Source organism: Zosterops lateralis, assembly GCF_965231275.1.
Source record: "Zosterops lateralis genome assembly, chromosome: 11".
NCBI lineage: Eukaryota > Metazoa > Chordata > Aves > Passeriformes > Zosteropidae > Zosterops > Zosterops lateralis.
The window spans coordinates 3,593,912-3,619,210 of NC_139771.1; the positions used below are offsets into that span (position 1 = coordinate 3,593,912).

Below are 25,299 nucleotides of genomic sequence, written 5' to 3' on the forward strand. Positions count from 1 at the left end.
GTGTGTAAGAGAATGAATAAAAGAATGAACATGTTGTAAGCCTGGTCTTGTCATTGGTCTGTCTTTGGATGCCCTCTACACAGGTAGGTGAGTCGATAACATGAAACTCTTGCTAATGTTGGGTAAAAACCAGGAAGAGAATCAAAGAGAATAAATTTAATCTTTCTATTTTAAGTCTCTTTCATTTTCACTTCCCTGGGTATTTCCATTCTTCATCATTCCTCGTATTCAGCTTGGTTTACTTATCATTATTTATTATAGGGGAAGTCTGGGGGTTTTCAGATTACCAGTTTTGTAGGAAAAATAGTTTTCACGTAACACTGTGTAAGATATCAACTGAGAACTTGTCATTTAAGGTGCTACTGACATCTACATCAAGCATGGCCTGTAGTCTTCTTATCCCAAACTAAAAGAAAATTAAAATAAACTAAAATAAAATTAAAATGCAGTTACATTAATCTGCCCTTCAGCTCTTTGACAGATTGTCCTTGAGGTTGTTTCACAAGCCCACTGGTTCAACGGCCCTTAAAAGGAAAAACTTTAGAAAAAAAAGTCTTACAATTTTATAAAGATATATCTCAAACTTGGGTAAATAGTCTACAAACTTCTTGAGATGCCCTTTGGATATTAAGTTTCGTACATTTGTTTCAGTTTGAAAAAGGATGTTGACAGGGGGCTTTAGTAAGTGTAGTGCTTTAATGAGTATTTGTAATGGCAGATTACCTGTCTGTGCAGTTCTGAGCTGTGCCCTTACTCAGCACTCCTGCTCCTTGGTTTATGAGTAAGCACGGAAGTTGGGAGTTTCCACAAGAGTTACTCATATCAAGGAGGAATCCTAAGAGCCTCGTCCCTGTCTGATCATGGAAGCAAATTAATTAACCTGCATGTGTAATGCATCTTGTCAAAATTACAGGAAGGCTGTTGATTCTCTTTACTCTAAGGGACAGGAGGAAAAGTTCTGACTATAAATTCAGCCACTCATTGCCTCAGAAATACGTCAGATTGCTGTTAGGATCCTGTAACTGGCCATCCTGACACCTTGCTGAAAGTATAATATTGACTCTTTCTGGTGAGTGTTTTTGACAGAAATGGTAAAAAACTTTCGAGACTTTAGATGATAATCCTTAGCTATGGTGAGGTATTGCTGCTAAGTAGCCAAGGCTGTCAATAACCATTTGTGCAGCTTCACTTTCCAGTAGGTAGGTGGTGATAGGAAAAGAGAACAGAGGGAGGGAGGTCAGCAGTAAATGGGTCACAAACCCACACCTTCATCTTTTGACTCTCTGATGCCAAGATCTTAAATGTAATACTGTGTTCTTCTGAACTCCATACAACTGCCTGGAGTAGCTTTTTCTCTGTGTAGCTCGTGTAACTTCACTAGGAGATGCTGGAAGAGTTCAAATTGTGTCTTTTAAAGTTGTTACTGAAAATTGTTTAGCGATTCTAACCATTCTCTGGAGAACAGAAATTAATGTTTCCATTGTAGAGCATGCTGGAAGTTTATTCTGAATTAAGCAAGAGCCAGAAAGTATTTACTGACAAGAAAAACCAAAGTGAACAGTGTTTTCTCTTCTGTAGGCAGAATTTGTTGTACTTGCTTGTCCTAAAATTTAACATAGTTTTGGAAGTTAGTTACAAACAATGGAAACAACTCTACCCCACTACTGTTTAAGTCTCCTAAACTGTTTCTGGATTATGCAGTAGTACAGATTGATGCTTAAAGTGCTTCTATTTTTATTTTGTGTTCAAAGATTGAAAGTAAAACTAGAGAAATGCTCAGATCTACTTTTGGGGAAGGTGAAGAATCTATTCCTTGGGCAGTGCCTACGCTATGTATCACTGCTCCAGAACTGTACTAAATACCTGTAGTATTTGTTTTATCTGAGTCTTTCAGAGGTAGCAACATGAGGAGATTTTATCAGAGTCCGAAATAACTAGAGTTTTTAACTCTTGTAACTCCTAATGCCCCAATTTAAAAGTATTCTGATGCTTAGCTACACTGCACTGAGCCTTGTAGCTAACATTAAGCATTTTGAAAGAGGTCAGTGTACAAATCCAGTTTGCTGTGATATCAATTCCATGCATTAAAGTGTGTTGATAAGAATATGATTAGCACCATTTAAAAAAAAAAAAAAAACACAAAACACTATTTTCAATTTGTCTTAATTCTCCTATTCAGATGGGTGTCTCCTGCCTGTCCATCATCCACTGTAAATGAATGCTATTGCTAGAAAAACATTACTTGAAATAACAGGAAAGAATCTATCTTCATCATTTTTTTGTATTTCTTCTTTGAGAAGCTCTTGTTTTATTTTCTAGGTATCCTTTTACCCTGTAAGTAATGGTAAGGCAGATGCAGGCCTTGTTCTGTGCTTGAAACCTTGTTCAGGAGCTTTCTGTGTAGTTTTTGTGGGTAATGTCTGAAGTCAGGAACACAGAGTTTCTCCATTTTCCTTCTCAACTCTTCCTCTGGAAAAGAGAATGAAAGCACCTTGAATAGTTTTGTATGATTTACTTGAGACATGTAAGTTGTTACTTAAAATACCATATTTTTTATACTCAATTGTAATTTGTAATCCTAACAAAATAAGGGAAATAGTTCTACCACTGAGCAAATACTGCATGGCATACAATATTTCCAGTTATACTGGAAACTTTCCTCAGTTTCACTTACACAAGGTATGGAAGTTCAATTTTCCCTTTTGGCAAGGGAACTGCTCTAAGTAGTTTTCTGTTAGGTAGTTAAGATTGTATCAAACTTTACTGTATTCAATTGACATATGTTGGAAATCAAGATGGCTTTATGCAGTATTTTCCTCATCACTTTTCAAAATTTAAAAAAACCCTACTGCTTCGGTGGAACAAAATGTTAATGAGAGGAGATAATTATGAAAATTATTCTCCTTCCTCAGGATATCCAGTCTTTATGCCTGTGATACATATTTGCACATCTGACCTGATGCAGTTTCTCAGTGCACATCTTAGATGAAGGTGGTGTGCTGAGAGCTGCAAGAGAATCATGAGGTTCTTCTTTCCTCCTTTGATATCTCCTCAGATGAATTTTAAGTGCTAATTTTTCTGTCAGAAATAGGTTTCATAACTTCATTTTCAGAGGTGGATTTAGTTTTAGAGCAGTTAAGAAAATGTTAATGCTCTCCTTGGAAAACTGCATCTGGGGAAAGGAGATACATCATAGGAGCATAAAAATTTACTTTTAATTAAGCATTTTCAAAATACAAGCAAATACATTTTCAATATAGCTGCTTCTCAGGTCTGAATAAATATTTTAATTTTTTAATAGTCCCACAGGGGCAGAATGGGGTTGTCTATTAAAGACTGGAAATGTAGCTGTCTGCAGCTCTTTCCCACAAACCTGGAATTCACTGGGCTGAAGTTGATTTAACTTCTGTTTACTCAGTATTGGAGACTCTCAAATTATCCAAGATGTGGACTAACTTTTTGTAAGAAGTGGGTTATGGGCATCTATTTACTTCTTAATTGTATGAATTGCTTCTCAGTCCTGGTCACAAAACATGTCTGTGGGTTCAGCAGTAATTGCCAATATGGAAAAAAGCATCATTTAGACCAGGATTTATGTACTTAGTGCTGTAGTAGAAGCAAATATCCAGACCTGTGGGGGAAACCCAGCATCCTGTGGCCCGGGGAGTGCTGAGTGCTGTAAACCACGAGGCAGAAAGGAATCTTTTTGGGCTTATTTGTGCTGGGTTTGCTCTAAACACCGGGAGAGCTCCTGGCCAGCACTAACTACTCACTCATTTTCTGCTTCCTGGAAGTGAAAGGTATTTCAGAGACACAAAATGCCAGGGTAATTATAATTAAGCAAGCTGTGATTAAGCAAGCTGCATAGTAAGCAGCGTGAAAGAGCCTCTTGGCATTGGAGAAGGGAAAGAATCAAGGCACTGTGGATAGCACTAATTCACTGAGGAAAGATTTGGAGGCAGGACTGGGCAGACCATTAAGAGTAGATCTACTCAAACTAATGACACCATGTGGAAAGAGAATTTCCCACTCAGCTGCCAGGGGACAAGCAATCTTTCCATGGAGGAATGTTTGCATTTCGAAGTGCTGGGATCATTCTGGTTCCTGTGGGCTTCACTCCGTGACTTCCATGTCCCCTTTAAAACACTGGAAGGGTTGGGAAGAGCATTGTGCTCATGGTGTGTGTGCTACTGCAGTCCTCAGGAGCTGTGGAGTTTTACAGCTATTTGGGTTTCCTCCTGAGTTCTGTGCCAGTAGGAGCCATGCCCTGTCCCTTTTAACTGAGTAATCTCACAGAGAAACCCCCCAGCTTACTGTCCCCTCCAGTATCCCAGCCTGGCTGGGACCATTAGGATGTGTCACTCCTAGCAAAAAAAAATTGCTCTAAAAGTTATTGTAAAGAAGCACTTCTATGGCAGATGAAACATGTGCAGCAGAAAAAGTCAGAAATAATTGGAAGGGAAAGTGACCAAAGCTTTAACTCATTTATCCATTTAGTGATGGAGAAAGTGAGAGACCATAATAAGCCAGGAAAGCTTGTCTGTAGGGAAATCATTGAACACTCTGTTGCTTCTGTGGATTAACTGGGACATGAGTGTACAACTGTAATCAAAGGCTTTGTTACTTTTTGGATAATCTCTAGATATCCTCACAAGTCAGTTCCACATATCTTCCTGAAAGTATTATTTTAGGCAAAAAAATGAAGTCTGTGTCTTGTTTACCAACATGTTCATCACTGCAATGACCCAATAAAGTAACAAAACACGTGCTGACCTGCAGTGTTGTGAACTGAAGTTTGTGTTTCTGTGTGTGAAATGCTTTGCACATGAAAAGCAAAATGCTCATTTTTCAGTGATTCTCCAGTTTTTAGTAGGATGAACACTAGAGTGGAAGGTGGAAAAAGCCATGGTAAACAATACACACTTAATAATTTGATTTGCACTGCCCAGGAATGTGAGTCCTTTAGGAAGTAGGAATAACATTTCTGGAAGGTGCTCAGAGTGTTCCTGACAGCACCCTGTCCACATAACTTCTTATGCTCCAAAAACCTAAAATATTTGAGCATGTCCTGACATGGTTGTCTTTACAAACAAGATTCTGGATTATCAGAACCTCCAGGGATTTTTGTTTAGCTTTTTCTTTCTTATTTGCTGTCTGGTGTTCAACGTTTCAATGCTTAAAGGTTTTCTTGCCTCGTAAGGGTACAAAAATGATGTTTTTATTCATTTACTGGAAAATCATTCAATAGGGCTATTAGCAGACATGAATCCTAAGTGTTTAAATTCATCACTGTGGGGTTTATATGTTTACACCACAAAATTCATGAAAAGGCAAAAAAAAGAAAAAAATACTTGCTGTTAATTTGTTATTGAGAGGATTAAAAAAAAAGGAGAAACTTAAAATAATATTAAATTGTACATCTCACCCTGAGTTTACAACTTGTTATGCAAACTCTGTGCTCTCTTAAGATCTCCTTATGCTTAAATTCAACTTGCTGTTAATGAGCTGTGTCTGTTCTCTGTATTTTGGGGAATGCCAGGTCTGCTGCAGAGCTTTATATGCTCATTTCTTCCAGAAGGTGATTCAGAGGGGAAGGGACAGTTAAAAACCATTTGTGGTTCCATTTTCTATTCTCTTTTTGCAAGTCGAAGGGTGAACCTTGAAATTACAGCGGGAACAATGCTGTATTAATTAACAATAAGTTTGGGTAATGTTTGCTTCTTTCCAATTTCTCCTTATCAACCTCTGTGGCCATTCACTATTTACATCACCCTGTACCTCCTCAGTGGATCAGAGCTGTGCTCATTTTCTCTCTTCATTGCAGAAGAGAGATCCCAGAATCACAGGTACTGATGCATGTACAGCTCCACTGTTTATTTTCAGTTTATAAACCATAGAAAAAGGTCTTGATTAAGTGGACTAGGATTGGTTATTTACATTTCTTTCGTGGTTTTTGGCTTTCACATTCCTAGTAATGAAACAACCAGAACAAAGAATAACAGGATGATTCCTACCTGCCCTGAGCAGCCCCTGAACACCAGGAAATAGCAAGAGGAGCATCGTGCTCAGAAAGGCAGATCCAGCCCATCCTAGAAACACAGAATGGTTTGGATTGGAAGGGACCCTCATGGTCATCTCAAAAAAACAAACCAAACAACCCAAATAATGCCAGATGCATTCAGGAGGGTGGACTGGATCTATTCCTACAACTTCATACACAGTTAATGAGCAAAATCTTTGGTTCATAACTTCTGTACTCTTAGTTTAAAAGCTTTGGCCATATCCATGGGCTGAATTGTGTCCCCTGTGATGAGGTTATCTGAGCAGCAGCTTTCCAGGGTGTATGAATGATGATACAGTTCTCTCAGCTAATGAATATTCTAGTTTTCCAGATACTTGGAGGATTAGGTCATAAGTGCTGGCAGTAGGATACATTTCTGACTTGAAAGTTTGTGCTTTTTGAGAAGCACTTGGATTGCATGATCTGCTAATGTTTTCAAAAGAGCAAACTAAAATTGTTTTCTTACTGCAGTGTTTTAGAAGGTGTTTCTGTTTAATGTCGAGTTTATTTCCATTTTTTCCCTCTTCATGGTTCACATAGACTCATTAACCCAGTATATTTAAAATAAGACAAATGAAAAATTCCTTTTTATCTTAAACTTTAATTGACTTACTATCTTTATGGTATTTGGCCTTTTCAGTGTGAAGGGAATTCAGTGGAAAATATAAAAAAACTACCCAAACATAAAACCCCTCCAGTGTTTTGAAGAGAAAGGCAGTGTTTTTTGTTTGGTTTGAAAATATGTTCTTGACATTATCTATTATTTTTTCTGGGAAATACATCTCAATTTCCAGAAAGATTATAATTGAGCAGAAAATCACAGAAATCTGGAAGGTTTGGATTGGAAGGGACCTTAAAGCTCATCCAGTTCCAACCCCCTGCCATGGGCAGGGACACCTTCCAGTGTCCGAGGCTTCTCCAAGCCCCATCCAGCCTGGACTTTGACACTTCCAGGGATCCAGGGGCAGCCACAGACTTCTCTGGGCACCCTGTGCCAGGACCTCACTACCCTCACATCCAATAATTCCTTCCTAATATCCAATCTAACCCTAATCCTGCCCTCTGGCATTGGGCAGCCATTCCCCCTTGTCCTGTCCTGTCCTTCCAGGCCCTTGTCCAAAGTCCCTCTTCAACTCCCTTGGAGCCCCTTTAGGCACTGGAAGGCCAGAAAATCTTGGGTGTTATAATGGATCCTAAACAAAAAATATTCATCAAGAATGAACCGGAGGATTAAATGGGCTTGGTGTAGGTCTTCTCTGTTAGAGGAGAAATATGCTACTGGAATATGCCTGAATGTCCACTTGATTATGGTGGTACCTAAACAGTTACTGTACACTGGATTTTCTTTGGCTGTTTTCCTTTGGTTTGGTCCTTCTGAAAGCTATGAGTACCAAAACTGTCCTCATGTACTGGTTGTTACAAAAAAGTCTATGAAGCCTTTTGCAGAATGGCATGCTTCTTCTGCAGAACTCATGGAGAACATGATAAATTTGATGTGCAGTTTTTCAGTTCAGTCATGCTGACTAAAAACTACCCAATTTCTTGATCATTGTTGGGGAGCTGGGAGCTGATCAGGGGCTCAGACTCAGCACAGCCCCTCCAGTGCCCTCTTCAATGACACAGCCAGACCTGGTGCAGAGCTTGGCTACAGGCTGTATTATTATAGAGAAGTGTAACTTCATTCCTTTCACAGAATAGTTCTTTTTCCTCTCATGTGGAGGGGATTGTGTTACTTAATTGCAGGGAAAAAAACTCAGCCTCTACTTATTCCCCATGTCAAGGAAAAAGAAAAGTTTCCCAATTAGACCTAAATTATGCATTGCATAGAGGAAAGCCATGGCTTGCCTCCTATAAAAATATTTTGGACATGCTCACATTTCATAGTGTGATTTGATAATTATGAATCGTTCATTCACCTGGAGCCTCACAAGGGTCGGTCCAGCCAGCCCCATTGTATTAATCCTTCTGAAATGTTGTTTCAGCTGTACTTAGCAAATGATACCAGCTTGTGCTATCAGGAATAATTAACGAAGTCTTTGGGCTTTAGGCAGCCTTTCTTCTCTTGCATGTTTCTGATGTTTGGATTTGGAATTTATGAAGGAGATTCATTTGTACTTTTGTTTCAAGCTTGATTTTGGCAATGGTGACAAACAGTGGCCTGTACTGTTTTCATCTTTAGTCCTGTGTGTTCACAGAGGAGGAAGGACTCAGGACTCTAAAAAAAAGGCTTAAATGGCTATTTCTTATGCACTTCTAAAGAAAAAAAAACAGCTGACAGTATTTCCCCCTTCTCCCCAGCAACCAGTGGTTGTGGCATATTGGAAAAGCCAACTTCATTGCTCCAAGTGTTCTTTCTCTGTTTCCAAAAAAAGGATATTTGGTGTAAAATGCTGTTTTTATCTTGCAGCATATGCTGCGTGGCAGCCTGGCCTGCTGCCTATTTCAGAGTCCACAATTCCTCAACTTTCTGATCTTTGAGTGTAAAATCCAGATTTTTTCGTCCTCAATCCACTTGAAACCACATTAAGAACAGTCAACTCTTGTTACTGAGCTAATCATGTTATCCTATAAACTGTATAAGATGGGAGCTCAAATAAATTGGGCTCTGTGTCTTCCTAAAAGCTCCCAAAATCAGGTCTCTTTTACCTCCTGCATCCCCCTCAATCTGCATCCCCTTGAGCTTCCAGGAGTTTGTGCTGCCAAGATTGAAAGAGTTGTCCTGTTTAGAAAAATATTTTCTGGTGCTCATGTTTTGAAAAGCTTCTTATTGTAATATAAGGGAAAATATCAGTAATTGTTTTTGCCTTGAAGGTTGTTGGGGAAAGACCAGCAATTTAGACAAATTTGAGCATTTTGGGGACTGCTGAGCATGCAAAAAAGTGTGGAAACTTAGGAACTTGTGCTTCTGGCCAAGTGGGATGAAACCAAGGAACATCTCTTGCTACATGGCTTATCTGGATGGATTCTCCTCCAGACTGTTGCAACACAGTGACAGATTTTGTTATGTAATTGTTTCTGTTTCTGGATTTGGCCTAACCCAGCAAAAGCAGAAGTATCTGAAAGAAAATATATTTGGGGGAGGAAGGGAAGAAAATGGTAACTATACTTTTTCCAAGCTAAGATTTGGATTCTGAGCCACTTTAATTGTATTATTTTAAAACAAAGACAAAATAAACCCCCAAATTTGCATCATTTACTCTGGAATTCAATGTATGAACTGTCATTTTGAAATTATGAACCAGAAAAAAAAATCATTTGCAATAAGTTTAACAGGAAGTAAATTGAATTCTGAGTTAATTTTTTTGTTATTTTTTCTTACTTTTCATAAAGTTGTGTAATTATTTAAAAACACTTTATGAAAATACACTGTTTTAGAACTGTTACTGCAGAATTCTACTTGATTGGGCTGTTGGGCTGTTTTAAAAGTGCTTTTTTTATCCTTATCTCTCTGAAGATAACCACACTTATTTAATATCACTGGATGCATATATTTTGCTTTCATGAGTATAGTCCCACAATTCTAATTTCAAAATTAAATCATTCATAGGAGATTGCTGTACCTTAATGGCTAAACCTAAATGATAAATGGCTAAACCTAAATAAAAGCACGAGTGATGCTGCTGCAGGAGCAGTATTTTTTGGGAATTCTCCTTTTTTTTTGCAATATGTCAGTTTAGCCCTGTTCGGTGGAGAGCACTTTCTAAGCCCTCTGTGGATTTTAAGCTTTCAGACAACACCTGAGTATAATGGGTTGTTTTGCTATCCCTGGTGGCTCTGAGTGTTCAGCATCATGATAGAAAGTGATTTGAGGTTGGATATGGTGTTTAGGGTTTATTTGGGCAGCAGTAGTGCCTGGGGAAGTCCAACTGATAAAGGCTGCTGCTATGGATCTTTTTGACAAGGTTTATAACAGCAAATATAATAAGGCTCTTGTGAACAGACTTCATTTTTAGATTGACTTTTACCTACAGAGCATCAAATAAAGGCCGGGGCTTGCAACAGAACCTGCAAAAAGCCTTTGTAGACTAATCCTAGGTGTGCAATGTAGACAGTGATTAGCACCATATTCCTTTGGTTCAGTGAATTGTCCTACAGCACAGATACTGTTTTTCCCTCTTGGGTCATCATCTGAAAGGATACAAGTGCAGGGAGTGTGGGTTGTCACACATGGGAGCAATAAAACACGCAGTCTGCACAGGTGAAGGTCACTCTTGCAGCATCTTTATTTGCAGTCTTTCTTTGTATGATTGCCATGCAAGCAGCATAATCACCTTTGCAGGCTTGCTCAAAGACCACAGAGAACCTCATTTGTGTGTTTGGAAGTGCTCTGGGGACAATTAGCTGGTCAGTAATTTGTTGCTGTCTTTCTTGTCCATTGCCAGAATAGAGGACAGGAAACCCTTGTGTAAAAAAGTTTGGAGATAATCTATATTTCTGCATCTTAAAGAAGAAAAAGTTACTGCTTCATCTTTTCAGGGAAGACTGCATTGGTCATCTGATGTGTGGTGCTTTTGGTGATTCCCAAAGCAGCTGTGTGGCCCTGGAAGGAGCCTCAGCAAGGAGCTGAGCAGGAATCAGACATTTGATGGAACAGCCATGATGTGTTGCAGCTTTACATCCATCTGCATAATGTTTCACAGACTAAAACAAGGAAATCAGAGGCACAAAGCAGCAGGGGAGTTTGGTCAGTTGTATTTCTCTTGGATATATGGTCCTTATCAGTGATGGAACAGCCTGGCTCTGTTTGGGCCCATTGGTTTTTAGTCTCTTCAATGCTCTGTTGTCAGCCCGTGTCAGCATTTCCTCCGGATCATCCACTGCTTTTCCTCCAGATCATCCACTGCTTTGATGTGCCTTCCTGCTTTGTGTAAAAGTTACAACCCTGTCTTTGTTTCTGGGCTGTGCTGGGGCTGGCTTGTCCTCACTGTTTATAACGAGGCAGAATTACAGCAACAAAGAAACCCTGGCAAGCCCCTGAGAGCTGGGCACTGCTGGAAGGAGAGAAACTGCAGGACTTACTCTTTGTCCCTTTGGCCTCTGTGGAGAAGGTTTTTAATCTAATCTGAATTTTGTGCCATTTTATCAAAATCTTGATAAAATTCTCCTTGGGATACTTAAGATTTTAATTTGCTTTCATTAAAATCACATGTTGCAAACACATCAGTGTGAAAACTGAACATTTGTTCATCTGGCAGGTGTTAACATTGATGATGTGAAGATGTTTCCAGTTTTCCCCCTCTCTCTGTCCGTAAATAATAATAACACTTGATTTTCTTTCCATATTAAATAATCAAAACCTCTCCATTTTAAAGCTCCATGGAAAGCGCTGTGCATTTTGCAGAATCTGTCCCAGATAGCAAAGAACGTGGGTTGAGTTTGGATTAGAGAAGGTCAGGGATCCTTGACATAATGAATCTCATGCAGGACAGCGTCTGATGGTGTGCTTTAAACCACTGTGGCCACCACCAGGTACTTCTTATAGAGTAATGTTACTGGAAGGTTTTTCCCTTAGTGTTCTGTTGGGTGGGGGGTTTTTTTCAGGTTGTACTTTGACTTTGAAACTGTTTGAGATATTGAACCTGTTATTTGGACTTGGAGTATTCTTGGAGCTCACATCTCAGTTTTTCCACCATTTGGTTTGGATAAAATCTTGCCCTTTAGGGAAAACAGTTTGGCTTTAATACTTCATAGCTGCAATGCAGATTATATGAGTAGATTTTACAATCTCCCTCAATTCAAAACTGGTGTTTTGCTGCAGTTTCAGTTCTCGACAGATAGAGCCCTTAAAACAAGAGTCAGCACTTGTGCTGTCACTTCTGTAACAGTCACAGAGACTGGAGGTGGACTCTCATCTAACATGCAGCAATCAAAGCCTGTGGGCTGCTTTCAGTGTCTTTCCTTCTCAAATGTGTTCTCACATGAGTCTGCTCAGCAGGGATTTGGAAGAACTTTGTTGATTTAAAGTTAATCTCTTTCATTGAGTTTCACTGCCAAAACCAGTTTTAGTGGGGTATGTTTTTGTTTATAGCAGTGCAGCTGATACATGTCAACTATCTCACAGTACATCTTAGCATAGGAAAGGATCAGAAAATGTATTTGAGGAGCAAATCCAAACCCTCCCTTCTCACTTAACCTCTCTCTGTCACAATATAGTCTACAACATATATTGAAGTGTTTGCATGCAGGCATTTCAGATCTCTATTTCTGTGAAAAAAGCATCATGTGTAGGAGTGGAGAAACTTGGCAAGAGCAGGCAGCCTGAGTTTGTTTGGGCTCTTTATAAGCGGTTGTTAAATGTAAAAGCAAACAGTTATCTTCTGCTTTCCACTGTGACCTTGGACTTTGAACATAGTCAAAAACTCTGGGATATTGGTGTTTTCTCCTAACTGCTGAATCGCTTGTGTGTAGCATTTCTGAGTGACAAGTGAGCATTAGAGATGCCCTGAAACTGAGCACAATGAAAGTACAACAAATAACCATATTTAAAACTATGAAGCAGAGGTGAAAATATGGCATCCAAATGTATTTGGCCACTGGAAATGAGAAAGATTGTAAGATTACTCAAAATGTATATGCAGTGTACCTATTTTTGTTGTATCTGATAACTTGGAGATAAAAAAACGGAGTTGTAAATCCTTGTATTCTCTCCCAGGACTAACACTGTCTTGAGTCATGTGGGCTGAGTGAAATCAGTGCAATTCTTAGTTTAGCTTTGTCAGGGCTTTTCAATTTTTTGTTCATATAGTCACAGGCTTACTGGAAATCGTGACGTTTTGCTGGGCTGTCCCTTACAGCAGAATTCTCCTGTGATTCTGTTAAATAAACCTTCCAGTGGGAGCTACATGTTGACCTTCCCAGCTTGTTTCTACCTGTGGCCTCACTGAGTCTTAGAGCTGTTTCCCAGAGGTGAACAAGACTGAAATCTGGTTTCTTGTACATCCATGTTGAGTAGTAATGATTTGTGATCTGCTGTTGCCAAGTTCTGTAGCTGATCACTGGGGTGTAGTTCTGAACACAGTGAGCACAGGGTCTCTTGAGCAGCTAAAATATGTTCCTCCTTAAAATGCTTGATGAGCATTGTGCTTAAGTTGCATTTGTGAAAGTGAGCTGTCAGATGGTATTTGTTAATTTTTACAAAAGCTGTCTATTTTTCTTTCTTTGTGAGGTCACCTCAGTCTCCACTCTCATCAGATGGTGCCCCAAGCTGCAATAAGCAGTGGATTAGTGTGGGAAGGTTATTGCTTTATTGTTAGTCTTCGTGCATGAGAATTAGTCATGGCTTTCTGTTCTTCAGGGGGATAAGCAGTGGTGCCAAGTAATCCTAAATTTGCTTTCTAACTCTTGTTTTACTCTACAGAAAGAAAGTGGGGAAACAGTTAAAAAAACCTAGCTCAATAATAGTCATAATTTTTTTCCATTTATTGAAAATGGTCCCTGCATGAGGAGAGAGTGAGATGTGTAAATGATGCTGTCAGGAGCTATTTGCTGTCTTGCTGCAGAGACTTGATTTCAGTCTTTCATCTAAATGACTGTGAGGGCCTTAAGAAATAGAAGAGAAATGTTAATTGCTTCTCAGGTTGATGTCTTTACATTAAAAAATGCCAGCACGTGCAAGACTGTTTGAAATGTTCTTCCTAGTCCTGCTTGACTGAGCTAGTTGACAGTCCACAGTCAAAAGACCAGCTCAGCCCAGTTTCATGTCTTAATTTTTTTTTTCACCATCTCTTCCTGTTACCTTGTTATCTCTTTCCTCCTAATCCCTTCTTCCTTGCCTCCCTCGTTCTCCAAATGCACTAGCATTGCTTTTCTCTCAAATGCCTCTTTTAGCCTTTGAATAATTCCTTTTTGTGTCACAAAACAATGTGTCATACAGGACAAACTCCGTTGCTAAAGGTGCTGTGAGTTGTAAACTGAAATCTGCTCTGAATTCAAGAGCTCTTAAGAAGGGGGGAAGAGTGTAATGAAACACCTATTTGTTGACTTAGAAATTACAGATGGTTTGAATTTTTGTAATTCTTGACTTTAAAACAGGTCACACGGTACTGTCTTGAGCTTTTTCCACCTGACCTTCCCTTTGCCTGGCGCGTGCAGGTCTGGAGGCTCACAGGTTGGATCACTAGCTCTGAAAGCTTCCTAGGATTTGAAAGCTGCCACCTGAAAGCAATACAGGAATAGAAGCTATGTGATTGTAGCTTCACTAGAAACTCTGGTGACTGCTGAGAAATGTGTCACTTTATTACATGTCTCTGACCAGGTCTTTTACTCAGTGATTTTTGTTTCTTTCTTTCCATGTAGGTTGTGTATCATCCTGAGCAATGGCCCCCTTTTTACGGATATCTTTCAACTCATTTGAGCTGGGACCTGTGCAGAATCAAGGAGAGCAACTACAGCCTTTCTGTGCTATCAAGATGAAGGAAGCTCTGACTACAGGTGAGATTACAAATGGTCATGCTTTTCTGAATATCAGTAAATTTTTGAGAAATCCTGTAATCTTCCTTAATCTGTGAATGGCAGTGGGTCCTTCTCTTCCTGCCATGCCAAGCACTTCAATGTGAGCTTTTCTTTTGGCCTGGGAGGAATAATAATGGCTGTTTTCTCTACCCCCACTTTAAAGCAAGGCTTCTTTATTAGTACAAGGGACAGGAAGCTGGACTGCAGCAGGTTTGAGAGAAGTGTCCTCAAATACAGAGCAGCAAATGCTCTTTATTGGCTTGGAGGATGGGTAATGATGAGAGGTGCAGTTTATTATTGTTGTAGTAACTGAGGTACTTTGGCTGAATTGTTTCCTTGAAATGACTCACACTGAAGTTCCTCTTAGCACAGAAACACAGAATAAACTGTGCTGGAAGGGACCCTCAATGGTCACTGAGTCCAACTCCTGGCCCTGCACGGGACCATCCCCAAAAGTGACACCCTGTGCCTGAGAGAGCTGCCCACACACTCCTGGGGCTCTGTCAGCCCTGAGGCTGTGCCCATTCCCTGGGGAGCCTCTTCAGTGCCCCACCACCCTCTGGGAGGAACCTTTTTCTGTTATCCAATCTAAACCTGCCCTGACACAACTTCAGGTCCTGTCACTGTCACCAAAGAGCAGAGATCAGTCCTGCCCCCTCTCCTCCTCTCATGAGGAAGTTGTAACTGCAGTGAGGTCTCCCCTCAGTCTTCTCCAACAGACCAAGTGACTCACCAGGCCCTCAGCCTTCGAAGACCTCATCTTTATGGAAACTGGTCCAAAGGTTTAGAATATTTTGTGACATTTGGCTAGAATACACGACTGTAGCTAAACAGGATGAGAGGGAATTGCTGTATTGGGCTAGACTGCAGCTCTCTAATCCTGCACTATGGCTCTAGAGATTCACAAAACATCAAAGAATGCTGAAAGGGTGAAATTTCTTCCTCACAATGTGATTGGTCTTTTCCCTTATTGCTGAGGGTAAATAAACTTGAAATACATTTACACTTGAAATACAAGGTATGGTGCCTTTTCCAGAAAATGTTGTCATCCAGCAACTGTATTAAGTTCCAAAGAAGTAGTTTCCTAATCTGCTAGGAGAACCTCTGAAGAAATGGTGTTGGAGATGTTACAGCTGCCAGAATACGTGAAAATGAAAGTAATCTAAATAAATCCCTTGTTTTTTTTCCAGTCCTTTGCTTTTGAAAGTAGCAGTCCTGGTAGAGTACAATGCAAAGGATAGTGACTTAAGTGAAATGCTGGGGTAACTTGGAAGTAGATTAATGAAATGTGAAGCCTTTCATCTCTCAGACACTGGTTTCAGTTTAAACTGGGTCAGTGTGAGGTTTATCTTAATTTATCTTATAGCAATAGGTATTCACAATGATCAGAGGACGCTTCATGGAGATTTATACCAGAATGGAGCAAGTATTCCCTGTCAAGTTGTGACTGACTAAAGCTGTTTATGAATTCCACATTGGGATTTGTCCCTCCTGCTCTCTGGCTCCATGTTAACCCCTTCACTGCCTTTGCATGTCCAGCAGGGTGGGCTTTGCCTTCCATGTCATGAACTTTTGAACTGACTGTTTAAACCTTGCTCCAACAACAGTAAAAGAAGCAGTAACTCTGCTTTTAGTTTCAGTACAAGTATTCCCGCTTTTATTTTGTTGAGTTTAACCACTAGGTCTATATACATTTTACAGTTTCTTTTTTTTTTTGTGGCTTTCAGAGAGAGGAAAAACTCTGGTTCAGAAGAAACCCACCATGTATCCCGAATGGAAATCGACGTTTGACGCGCACATTTACGAGGGCCGGGTGATCCAGATTGTGCTGATGAAAGCAGCAGAGGAGCCACTGTCTGAAGTGACTGTGGGTGTGTCAGTGCTGGCAGAACGGTGCAAGAAAGGCAATGGCAAAGCAGAGTTCTGGGTAAGGAAAAAGATTAATTCCTCAGAATTGCTGACCTAGTTTTGTTTCTTTCAAGCTGAATGAATGAGTGTCTTTTAGGCTCACAGATTTTCCTAGGTCAGTAGGATCTCTCTGGTTTGTATTCACCTGTTACACTTGCAGTTTTTTTCACACCTTGATTTCCAAGACAAGAACAGTTATTCAAAAGAGTAAAACCTAATAGTGATGAGTTTTAGCCAGTTCAGTGGTCTCAAATCCTCTGCTTATTATCCATAGAAAAGGTACCACATTGCCATCATCAGTGTTAAACTTGCTCTGTACAACCTGTCATGACTTGGGCAGAGCAGAGACCACTTAGCACAGGCTGTAAGGTTATTTTTGTGTGTGGAGACACAGCCTGGCATTAGTAGCTGTTAACTGAGGTCTTGGCCTTCTGTAAACTTTGCTGGGCAAATGTTGAGTGTCAGGCACTACCTCAGAGATGAACGCCCTCATTATCCCAGTGGGATGATGGAATTTGTGGGGATCTGCTCATGGGTATCTAATGTATTTAATGTAACTGTGGTTTGGTTTGGTCTGGGGAATGGGTTTTTCATCCCAAGTTGTATTTAGTGTAACCCAGGGGTACTTTGCTCTGTGCTGAAGTGAAGATTGAGTCACTCTTACGTGATTAAGAGTTTCTTATCTTTTATGAAGGCAGCAGTTTAAGAATTAGTGGCTACTTTCTGAGCACAGGAACTGACCTCAGCTATTGGCTTGAAAGGCCCTTTTTTTTTTTTTTTTTTTTTTTTTTTTTTTTTTTTTGCTGGTCTGTAGAATTTGCCACAGAAACCATGTGTAATGGTTTTGAGGAGGAAAGGAAAATAAATTTTGATTATACCACTTTATTTCATTGCCAGCAACAGCATTTGATATCACTGGTTTGTACTCTGAATAAACATATAAAGGATTGTATAGACTTCTTTTAAAACTGGGTTCCTGTGCAGATTGAGTTTACTGACAGTAAAAACAGAAGCCAACAAACTTCTTTGCAGACACGGGAAAGGAACGTGACCAAACAATGTGAACTCTGCTGAACTCCTGGGGACACATCAAAGCAATGCAGCACACGAGTAAAAGCAAGAGAATAAAAGCCCCTGACTCAGCTGCAATAGTGAGATATGGAAGAGGATTATAATCAAATAGTTATTGAATAGGCTACTTCGATACCCTAGAAAGAGCTGTTTAAATTCCTGAGAGATGCAGTCAACCACACACTTCACTGTTGCTATCTTTCTTTCCACAGCTTGACCTTCAGCCTCAGGGGAAGGTGCTGATGGCTGTGCAGTATTTTTTGGAAGATTCAGGTAATGTCAATAGTTTATTTTCAGTCAGTTATGTGAAAAAAGGGGTTTTTTTTGCAGAACACGGGATATAGCTTACAAAAAAACATCACCTGATGTACTGAGTAGAATCTTATAAATTAATTAGCTTTCTAGGTGGGTTTTTTGGTTGTTTTTTTTTTTTTATGTGGACTCATGGCAGGATTTTTCATTTCTAAATACTGTTGCATTTAGGCACTTATGGATCTTTATTATGTCTGTTCTTATGTTTTGATGTGATAGAAAATATATTATCTGTTTCTTTTTAGATGCAAAGAAGTTGAATCTCTTGCTCTAGTTTATGTGGGAAACTTTTTGTGGATTGGAGAAGTGGGTCTGAGTTTTCTGGGATTCAGACATCCCATTCACTAATCATGGAAACTGATTGTAGGAACGAGTGAATGGTTTAGTGTTAAAATGCAAATCTAGTCAATGATCTGACAGAGCAGTTTAAAAAGTGAACAGCCTGTTTGTGTCAGAAACCCTCACAGGCTCTTTGGAAATGAATTAGGAGGGAAGCTTCAAGTGCCATAATGAAACCAAGAATTTTGGCATAGATTTGTCTGTCTGGGGAGTCCTTTCCTAAAGGAAATGCTGTAAACCTCACAACTTGCTTAGCTTGTAGTTGAGACTTTCCCATAGCAGAAGTCATGAAACAATTATTTCTTGGGAATAGTCTTGTAATTATATTATAACTGGCCTGCCAGATTAGCCTACCAGTCTTATAAAGTTTATTAGTATGTGTTTATAAATAACTGAAAAGACTAAGCAGGAAGTTTTGAAGCCTGAATGGGTTTTTTGCCCCACAGACATTTACAGAAGGAACACAGTTCTGCTCTCTAGAACAAGTTCATTGTGAAGGTACCTTACATTTTTGTACCATCTGTGCAGAAGATACTGAAGATAGAATGTGATGTGCATAGGTTACATTTCAGGGGTGATGCTTTATCTTTGTGATGGCAAAAAATCTGCAATATGCTTGTTGTTTTGGTGTCTATGAAAAGTCCACACTTTTAAGCAAAATTTTAAAAAATAGTGTGACTTTAGGAGTCTGTGAGAGCTTTTCTCAGGTTTGCATTTAAACTGGTGTGAGTCATAATATTAGAGATTATCTTGGTCTTTGTCATAGTTTCCTGTGCAAGGCTGTGTTTCAGAGGCAATGGTATTGTGATCATACATATTTAATGAGATATACAGAACTCCATTCCTCCTGGACATCCAGAAGTTTCTCAAGCAAACCTGTACAAACCCAGTTTCTGTATTTTCAGTTGTTTATTTAACAAAGCTGAAGCATATTTCCTCCTCTCCACACAGACATGTGGAAAAGCAGAGATAGCATAAGTGAAAACCTTCCATAATTTATTGTTAGCTGTCAGTAGAAAGGTAATGTGCTTGTGTGCTGAAAGTACTAAATTAATTTTACCCAGTAATCAAAATAATTTAAAAATAGATACAATGTTCTTGCAGTTCTTTTCATTGCCTTTATTAGGGATTGCAGATGGTGGTGGATGAAGCCTAAATACCAAACAGATCATTAAGTCATGGATTTATATTCTAATTGGCAAGTTAATATGCACATCTTAATGCACTTTTTTGACCTTCTACTTTGCAATGACTTCGTATTTACTTTCTGCTTTATAGGAAATTAGTCACTGATACATTTTTGGTAACTAAACCACAGAGGTGATGGAAATTGCCTTTCAAGACATTTATACATCTACATTTTGTGAAGGAAAGCCACTCAATCTGATATTTCAATGTGAACACTGCAAATATCAATACATTTTAACAAACTACTCCTCCTCAAGGTTGTAAACCTCCCTTATGTCAGTGTGTAATGCTCTGAAATAGGCAAACACTGATTTTTGCTCATCACTGCACTGCTGTAAATGTTCTCTCCAGTTAAATTAGCACTTATCAGTGTGAGAGGACTCGATCTTGGAGGTCTCTTCCAACCCAGTCATTGTGTGAGTCATTCTGAGAGCACAGAGGTTTGCTGGTGCATTGAAGGATGTTTGTGTAAACCTCCATTCCCCACGTTGCTGAAACCCTCAGTTAATGGCTGAAAGCTCAGAGACAGTTCACATTCCTTCCCATGCACTTGTCATTTTGTTCTCCCTCTGACCTGCCTTTGCATACAGAACTCTATGGTAGCTGTGTTTCTGAAATACTAAAAAAGGCTTGCTCTGAAACTGGTATTTCAGTTGTTCCCTGGTTTATTCAAAAGCATTGCTGCCATTTGTATCTTTGAGTTATAGGTGCTACCTTTGTTTGAAAATCTCCAAGCACTTCACAAAAGTGACTAATTCTTTCTTTGGGTTGTATTGCAAACTGAAGCTGCTGTTTTTCAAAACTTTCTTCTAAGTAGCAAACATTCTGCTACCTTTAGAGAAAACTGCTTTCCTCTGCTGCAGTGGTGCAGAGCAGAGAAATAAGAATGTTACTGCTCCATTGACAGGTACATCCTTACAAAATACGCTGGTACTAATGGTTCTTCCATGCTAGACTACACTGAGACTTTTCATGTGAATATTCTTTTTCCAGATTGAGGTCTGACCAGGCAATTTAGGGCTACACATGAAAAATCTTACCAATCTTAAGGGTCTTTTTCTTCCTAGACCCTGTAAAATGGGGACTGTGGAGCCCTGACTTAGAGCTGTCAAAGAACTTTTTTGTCTTCTGTCCTGTGATTTGAATAAGAGTTTATGCTGGAAATTCAAAGACTTTTCTCCCCGTGTGTGAAACGTGAGAATAGAGGGTGTTAACCTCAATTTTCATTTTGAAATTGTTTTCCTTCTACCCCTCCTTCTCTCGTTATAGTATTGAAACCAGGTTATAATTCTGTAAAGCAGCTTTAGATTTCATAGAGGTGGGAGTTGCAATATGTTTCATGCTTTGCTTGATCTTTGTATATTCAAATGTGGTTAATGACCTCCCCAAGTAGGAAAACACAGAGCCTCACTCTCCTGAGTGTCTCGTGCAGTGTTAGCAGCTTTGGGAGGGTGCCTGTATCTTGGGCTTGAATTCTGAATTGCTGTTTTGCTGGCTACAGCTTCCTGCAGAAAGGGGCAGTGAATTTTTTTTCCTTAAAATGCCATTAGAAGTATCAGAAGGTGAGTAATTTGCATGTGAACTTTTGATATCTCAAGTGTCTGACTTCTGGGAGAGGGACATGGACCAGAGAGCCACATGTATTTTGAATACATTGTTCTCTGTGTGTTGAGTGCTGGGGAAGCATGAGACTGTAGCATTTTTCTGAGTTATCTGTGAAAAATAATGGGGTAAGTAACAGATTTGCTATTTCAGTCTGTATATTGTATGGGCCTAAAGTAAGATTTGAAGAAAGTATCTCTATGGATGAGGTGTGTTGTGGAAGGATGAACACATTTTTAATAAATAATAGTGATGAGGGCTGAAGAGCCAGAACTGAACCTTACAATTGTACATGGGGATGTTGGTATTATTTAATCATTTAACTGAAAAAATGCTGTTTCTAGAAATTTGGCTGACATGGTGGTTTTTCAGTGGCACCTCGCATCTGCTTTAATCTGCATCTGAAGTGCAATTGCATGAATTTAACAAAAACATCTGCAGGCTTTCTCTTCTGATTTTTCTCCAGACGAATCAGACAGTTACAGATGTAGTGGTTTCATAGATACCAGGTTGGTGTGCCTGTGGTTCCCAAGGTAGCTAATGTCTTGTGTGGAGCACAGAAAATCTGATATAGTTTGTACCTTTAGTAGAAGTTTGATTGAGATGCTGTATCTTTAAAGATTGATTTTACTGTGTAATTTGAAGAATACCTATTTTCCAGTTTATTCCTGGTTTTATCACCACAAATGAGGTGCCAGAGGTCTCTGCAGAGGTATTTACCAAAACACTGAGCTGTAAAGCAAGAGCTCTGTGCACTGAGCATGGGCTGTGTTCACATTGCAGCTCTGGGTAGCTGGGAGCACTGCAAAGGCTGAGTGTGTTTGGTTTTGGGGTTTTTTAACCCTGGATTGAAAAGCAGGGCTTGTTAAAGTTGGTGTTTTGTTTTACACTTTTCTACCAGGCTGTTGGTGTCAGTAATGCCTAGGAAACGTTACAGACATACATATTAAAGCAGGTGCTGGCTCAGGGGCCACAGCAGGACTTCATCCTTGATTTGTTCAAGGCCAGGCTGGATGGGGCTCTGAGCAACCTGATCTAGTGGAAGTTATCCCTGCCTGTGGCAGACATTGGAACTAAATGCTCCAACCCAAACCTATGAGAACTTAAACCCTCTTTAGAGAGACTAAAATGATTTAACAGAGCAAGTTCATGTCATAGAACTTTGGGGAAACTTCTACTTCTGTAAATGGTTTCTTGTTTTTTTGGGGTTTGATTGGGTTGTGGGTTTTTGTGGTTTTTTTTAACATGTGATCTTTAAGCAATCTTCTCCAGGAGCAGGTTAAAGAGCAGTTTGCCTCTGAGACAGTTCAGGCTGGGAAAGTCTCCTTTGTCAGGAACAAGCTTTCCCTCTTAATGATTGCTCTTAGAGATTAATATTTTTCTTGACCTGAAGGTGCACTTAACTTTCAAACAAAGCCAAGTGCAAGGCTGCAGAACAGCAGAAGGAGACAGACACTGAACAGAAATGTTAGTAGGGTTTGTAATTTATTATAAAGTTACAGGCAAATCTCAGCCTGAGCAACCAGCTCAGAAGATTGCTTTCCTGTCCCTGTTTGAAGTCCTGGTTCCCAGTCTCTGACAGTAGCACTGTTATCTTTCCTCTTCATGAACAGCACCATGGAAATAAGCAGGTTAAGATGAAAAATGAACTCTGAAGATGGTAAATATTTTTTCAATTTTTTTCTTTTAAAAAAATCCAGTAGGGTTATCCTGAGGTTGATTTCTTTTGTTCTTGGACTTTTGAGGTTCAATTGAGACAATGTGACATCTCACCTTGAGGTTTATTACAGCTCAGCAGAGCCTCAGCAATATTATTTTAGTAAATGTTTTCCAGGCAGTGGGTTGGGTGTTGTGTTAGTGGCTGTGGGGACTGTGAAATGTTCAGCAGGACAGGCAGTGCAGCTGAACAGAGAATACAGGGGGGTGTTTACAGCAGTCTGGAGAGCTGCACTGTCAGTTCACAGCCCTGCTTCATGGTTTCTTCATGAATGTACAGCACAGAAGACTTCTGGGGTTTTGTCAGATCAGCTGCAAGTTTTGAGAAGGGACCTTGAAATACATGAACATGTCAGAGATAAATATTAACCACAGCTCTCCACAGAGGAAATAGATTATGTTTAATGGTGTGTGCTAGGTCCAAAATGATGAATGTCAAGTCTGGGCTGCAGAGGTCACCCGGATCCTGGTTGCTAATTCAGCTGTTCTGTACGTGCTCTTTCTGACCATGTGCTGGTTCATGACAAGCATTTCATTTATTGGAATCCTCGCTTGCTTGGAGGGGGAAGCAAAGTTTTTTTCCCTTTGTGCTTCTCCATCCCCCTCATCTCCACCCTGCATCCATACAGTTGGGAAAGTTACTTCCCAACAATTGTTGATTGTCTCTGCATCTCTGAAATTAAGCCTTTATTCTCCAGTTAACCTCATGGTTGGCTGAGCTGCTTAAAAATTTTCTGGAGCAATACACAGTAAAGGCAATTTACACATTAAAGAGAACTTGTTAAACATGCCCATAGTCAATTGAAATTACACCATAATTTCAGAGCCACCTCAGCTCCAAATGAACTTGACTCACAGCTGCTCTCCAAACCTCTCAGCTGCTTCTGATCCAGACAAAACTGTTATCAGCTATTCTTTGTTAAATTGGTTGGTTTTGTCAAAGGCATCTAACAAAGCAACTGGTTCTAAAGTCTGTGTCTCCTCACATGCAGATTTTGAGGTTTTGCTGTGGTCAAGGATTCTTCCACATTAAAGTATACTTAAAGAAAATGTGCAAAATAAAATAAAATAAGGAAAAAAACCCAAAGTGATTAGTTTATATAATTACCCTCTCAAAGAATAAATGTCAGTCTCACATATTTCTCTTAAGTTTGATATTGGGGCATCAGGCAGGGAGGAAACAGCAGCCTTTCCCATAAATTGATCCGTTTTGTCAGAGATTTCTGCATGCAGAATCAGTAATACTAAATTGCTCCAAGTATTTCAGCATGAGGTGTTTGTTCCTCACTAAACACTTGGTTTGCTTGTGTTACGGACTTTAGAAAGGCTTTTGTCTGGTAATTTGCTGCATCACAGGTGATCTCCTCAGAACACTGCCATAAGGCAAAAGGCCTTTCTCTGCTTTGTTGCTGTTACTGATTAAATCCCCTTATGAAGACATCCTTTGCTGCAGCAAACATTATGAAGGGTTGCTGCCTCTCAAGCACCTTCCCTTGCACCACACAAATGTGGTTTCCTTGAAGCATTTGAGGAGCAGTGGGTGAGGTCTGTGTGTTTGCTCAGCAGGATCAAAGAAAGAGCACAGTTTGCAGACTGCCACAGGCTGAAGTGCAGCAGCTGATGAGTTTGTGTTGGATGAATTCAGCAGCCTGTTTGAACAAGGAAAACTAATCCTGTTCCTGGAGGGGCAAGGGTAACTCAGGGACTGTCACAGTGCACACTGAAAGGTCCTTTCAGGGCTGTCAGGATGGATTTTTCTCTGAACCAGGTGGCCAGTTTCTCAGAAAAGTACATTAATAACCAGTAGCAAAACCTGGAGACCTATTTTGAACTTTCTCTTCCCTAAAATGCCTAATCTTTCCTCAGTCTGAGCTGATGGTGCCGTTTCTTTTCTAAGACAGCACACAGCTGCTGCAGTGTGGCTGCTGTTGCCTGTGACAGATAAATTAGTGTAGGACACTCAGAATGCTGTCACATGGCAGATTGTATTCCAGGTTCAGCGGTCTGTTGGAATAGAGGTGGTGGCAGCCAGTTAAAAAAAATGACAAGAACCAAGTGCTTCTAGCAGCCAGAAAATCAGAGCTCCCGGGTAACTTCATAGTGAGCTCAGGCATTGCAATGAGTGTGACTTGGCAAAGGAAACAAATCTGCTTCTGTCAGTGCTAAAAGCAAGGCTCTCACTGATAATGATAAAAGGCAGCAGTGCAATGGAGCAAATTTTAAAAAACCCTATTATATTGACAATGGGGAAAATGCTCTTCCGACTTTTTCCTCGCTCCATTGCTGTGGAAATTTCCAGGCTGCAAACAGCAAGATCCTGTTGCCCTCAGCTTTACAGCACTTTGGAGATGTGAGCCATGTCCACATTTCTTCCAGGCTGGGACCCACAAGCTGCTGGCCAGAGCTGATGGAGTTAGCAGTTCATTAGCTCTTCATTGCCAGCTCAAGCCTTTATCTTTTCCTGCTGGGTGGGACTGTCCCTCAACAGCTCCTTTCAGTTGACAAGAAATGTGTTCTCAGGTTAAATCATCAATTAACCAGTCTCTTGATACACCTGCATTGGATTACCTCTGCTACAAAGCCCTAGGAGTTTAAAAATGCCTAATTAAGACTAAATAGTCTGAATTTGTGTCTCAGTCTTAGAGCCACAA

The 25,299-nt window shown here is 39.9% G+C and overlaps 1 protein-coding gene across 4 annotated transcripts in view; it reads left to right on the forward strand.

The window, feature by feature from the left end:
- The window catches only part of PRKCD (protein kinase C delta), a 60,215-nt gene that overhangs the window by 21,180 nt on the left and 13,736 nt on the right, over positions 1–25,299 (forward strand). For 2 of the 4 annotated variants that reach the window (XM_083869770.1, XM_083869771.1), the window contains exons 2-4: positions 14,357–14,491; positions 16,240–16,439; positions 17,704–17,764. In XM_083869770.1, the coding sequence (XP_083725896.1) occupies positions 14,377–14,491; positions 16,240–16,439; positions 17,704–17,764 (376 nt within the window). In that variant the 5' untranslated portion in view covers positions 14,357–14,376. Of the gene's footprint in view, positions 1–14,356; positions 14,492–16,239; positions 16,440–17,703; positions 17,765–20,719; positions 20,893–22,376; positions 22,593–25,299 lie in introns of those variants that run through there. The other 2 variants (XM_083869772.1, XM_083869773.1) reach the window with 2 other exon arrangements.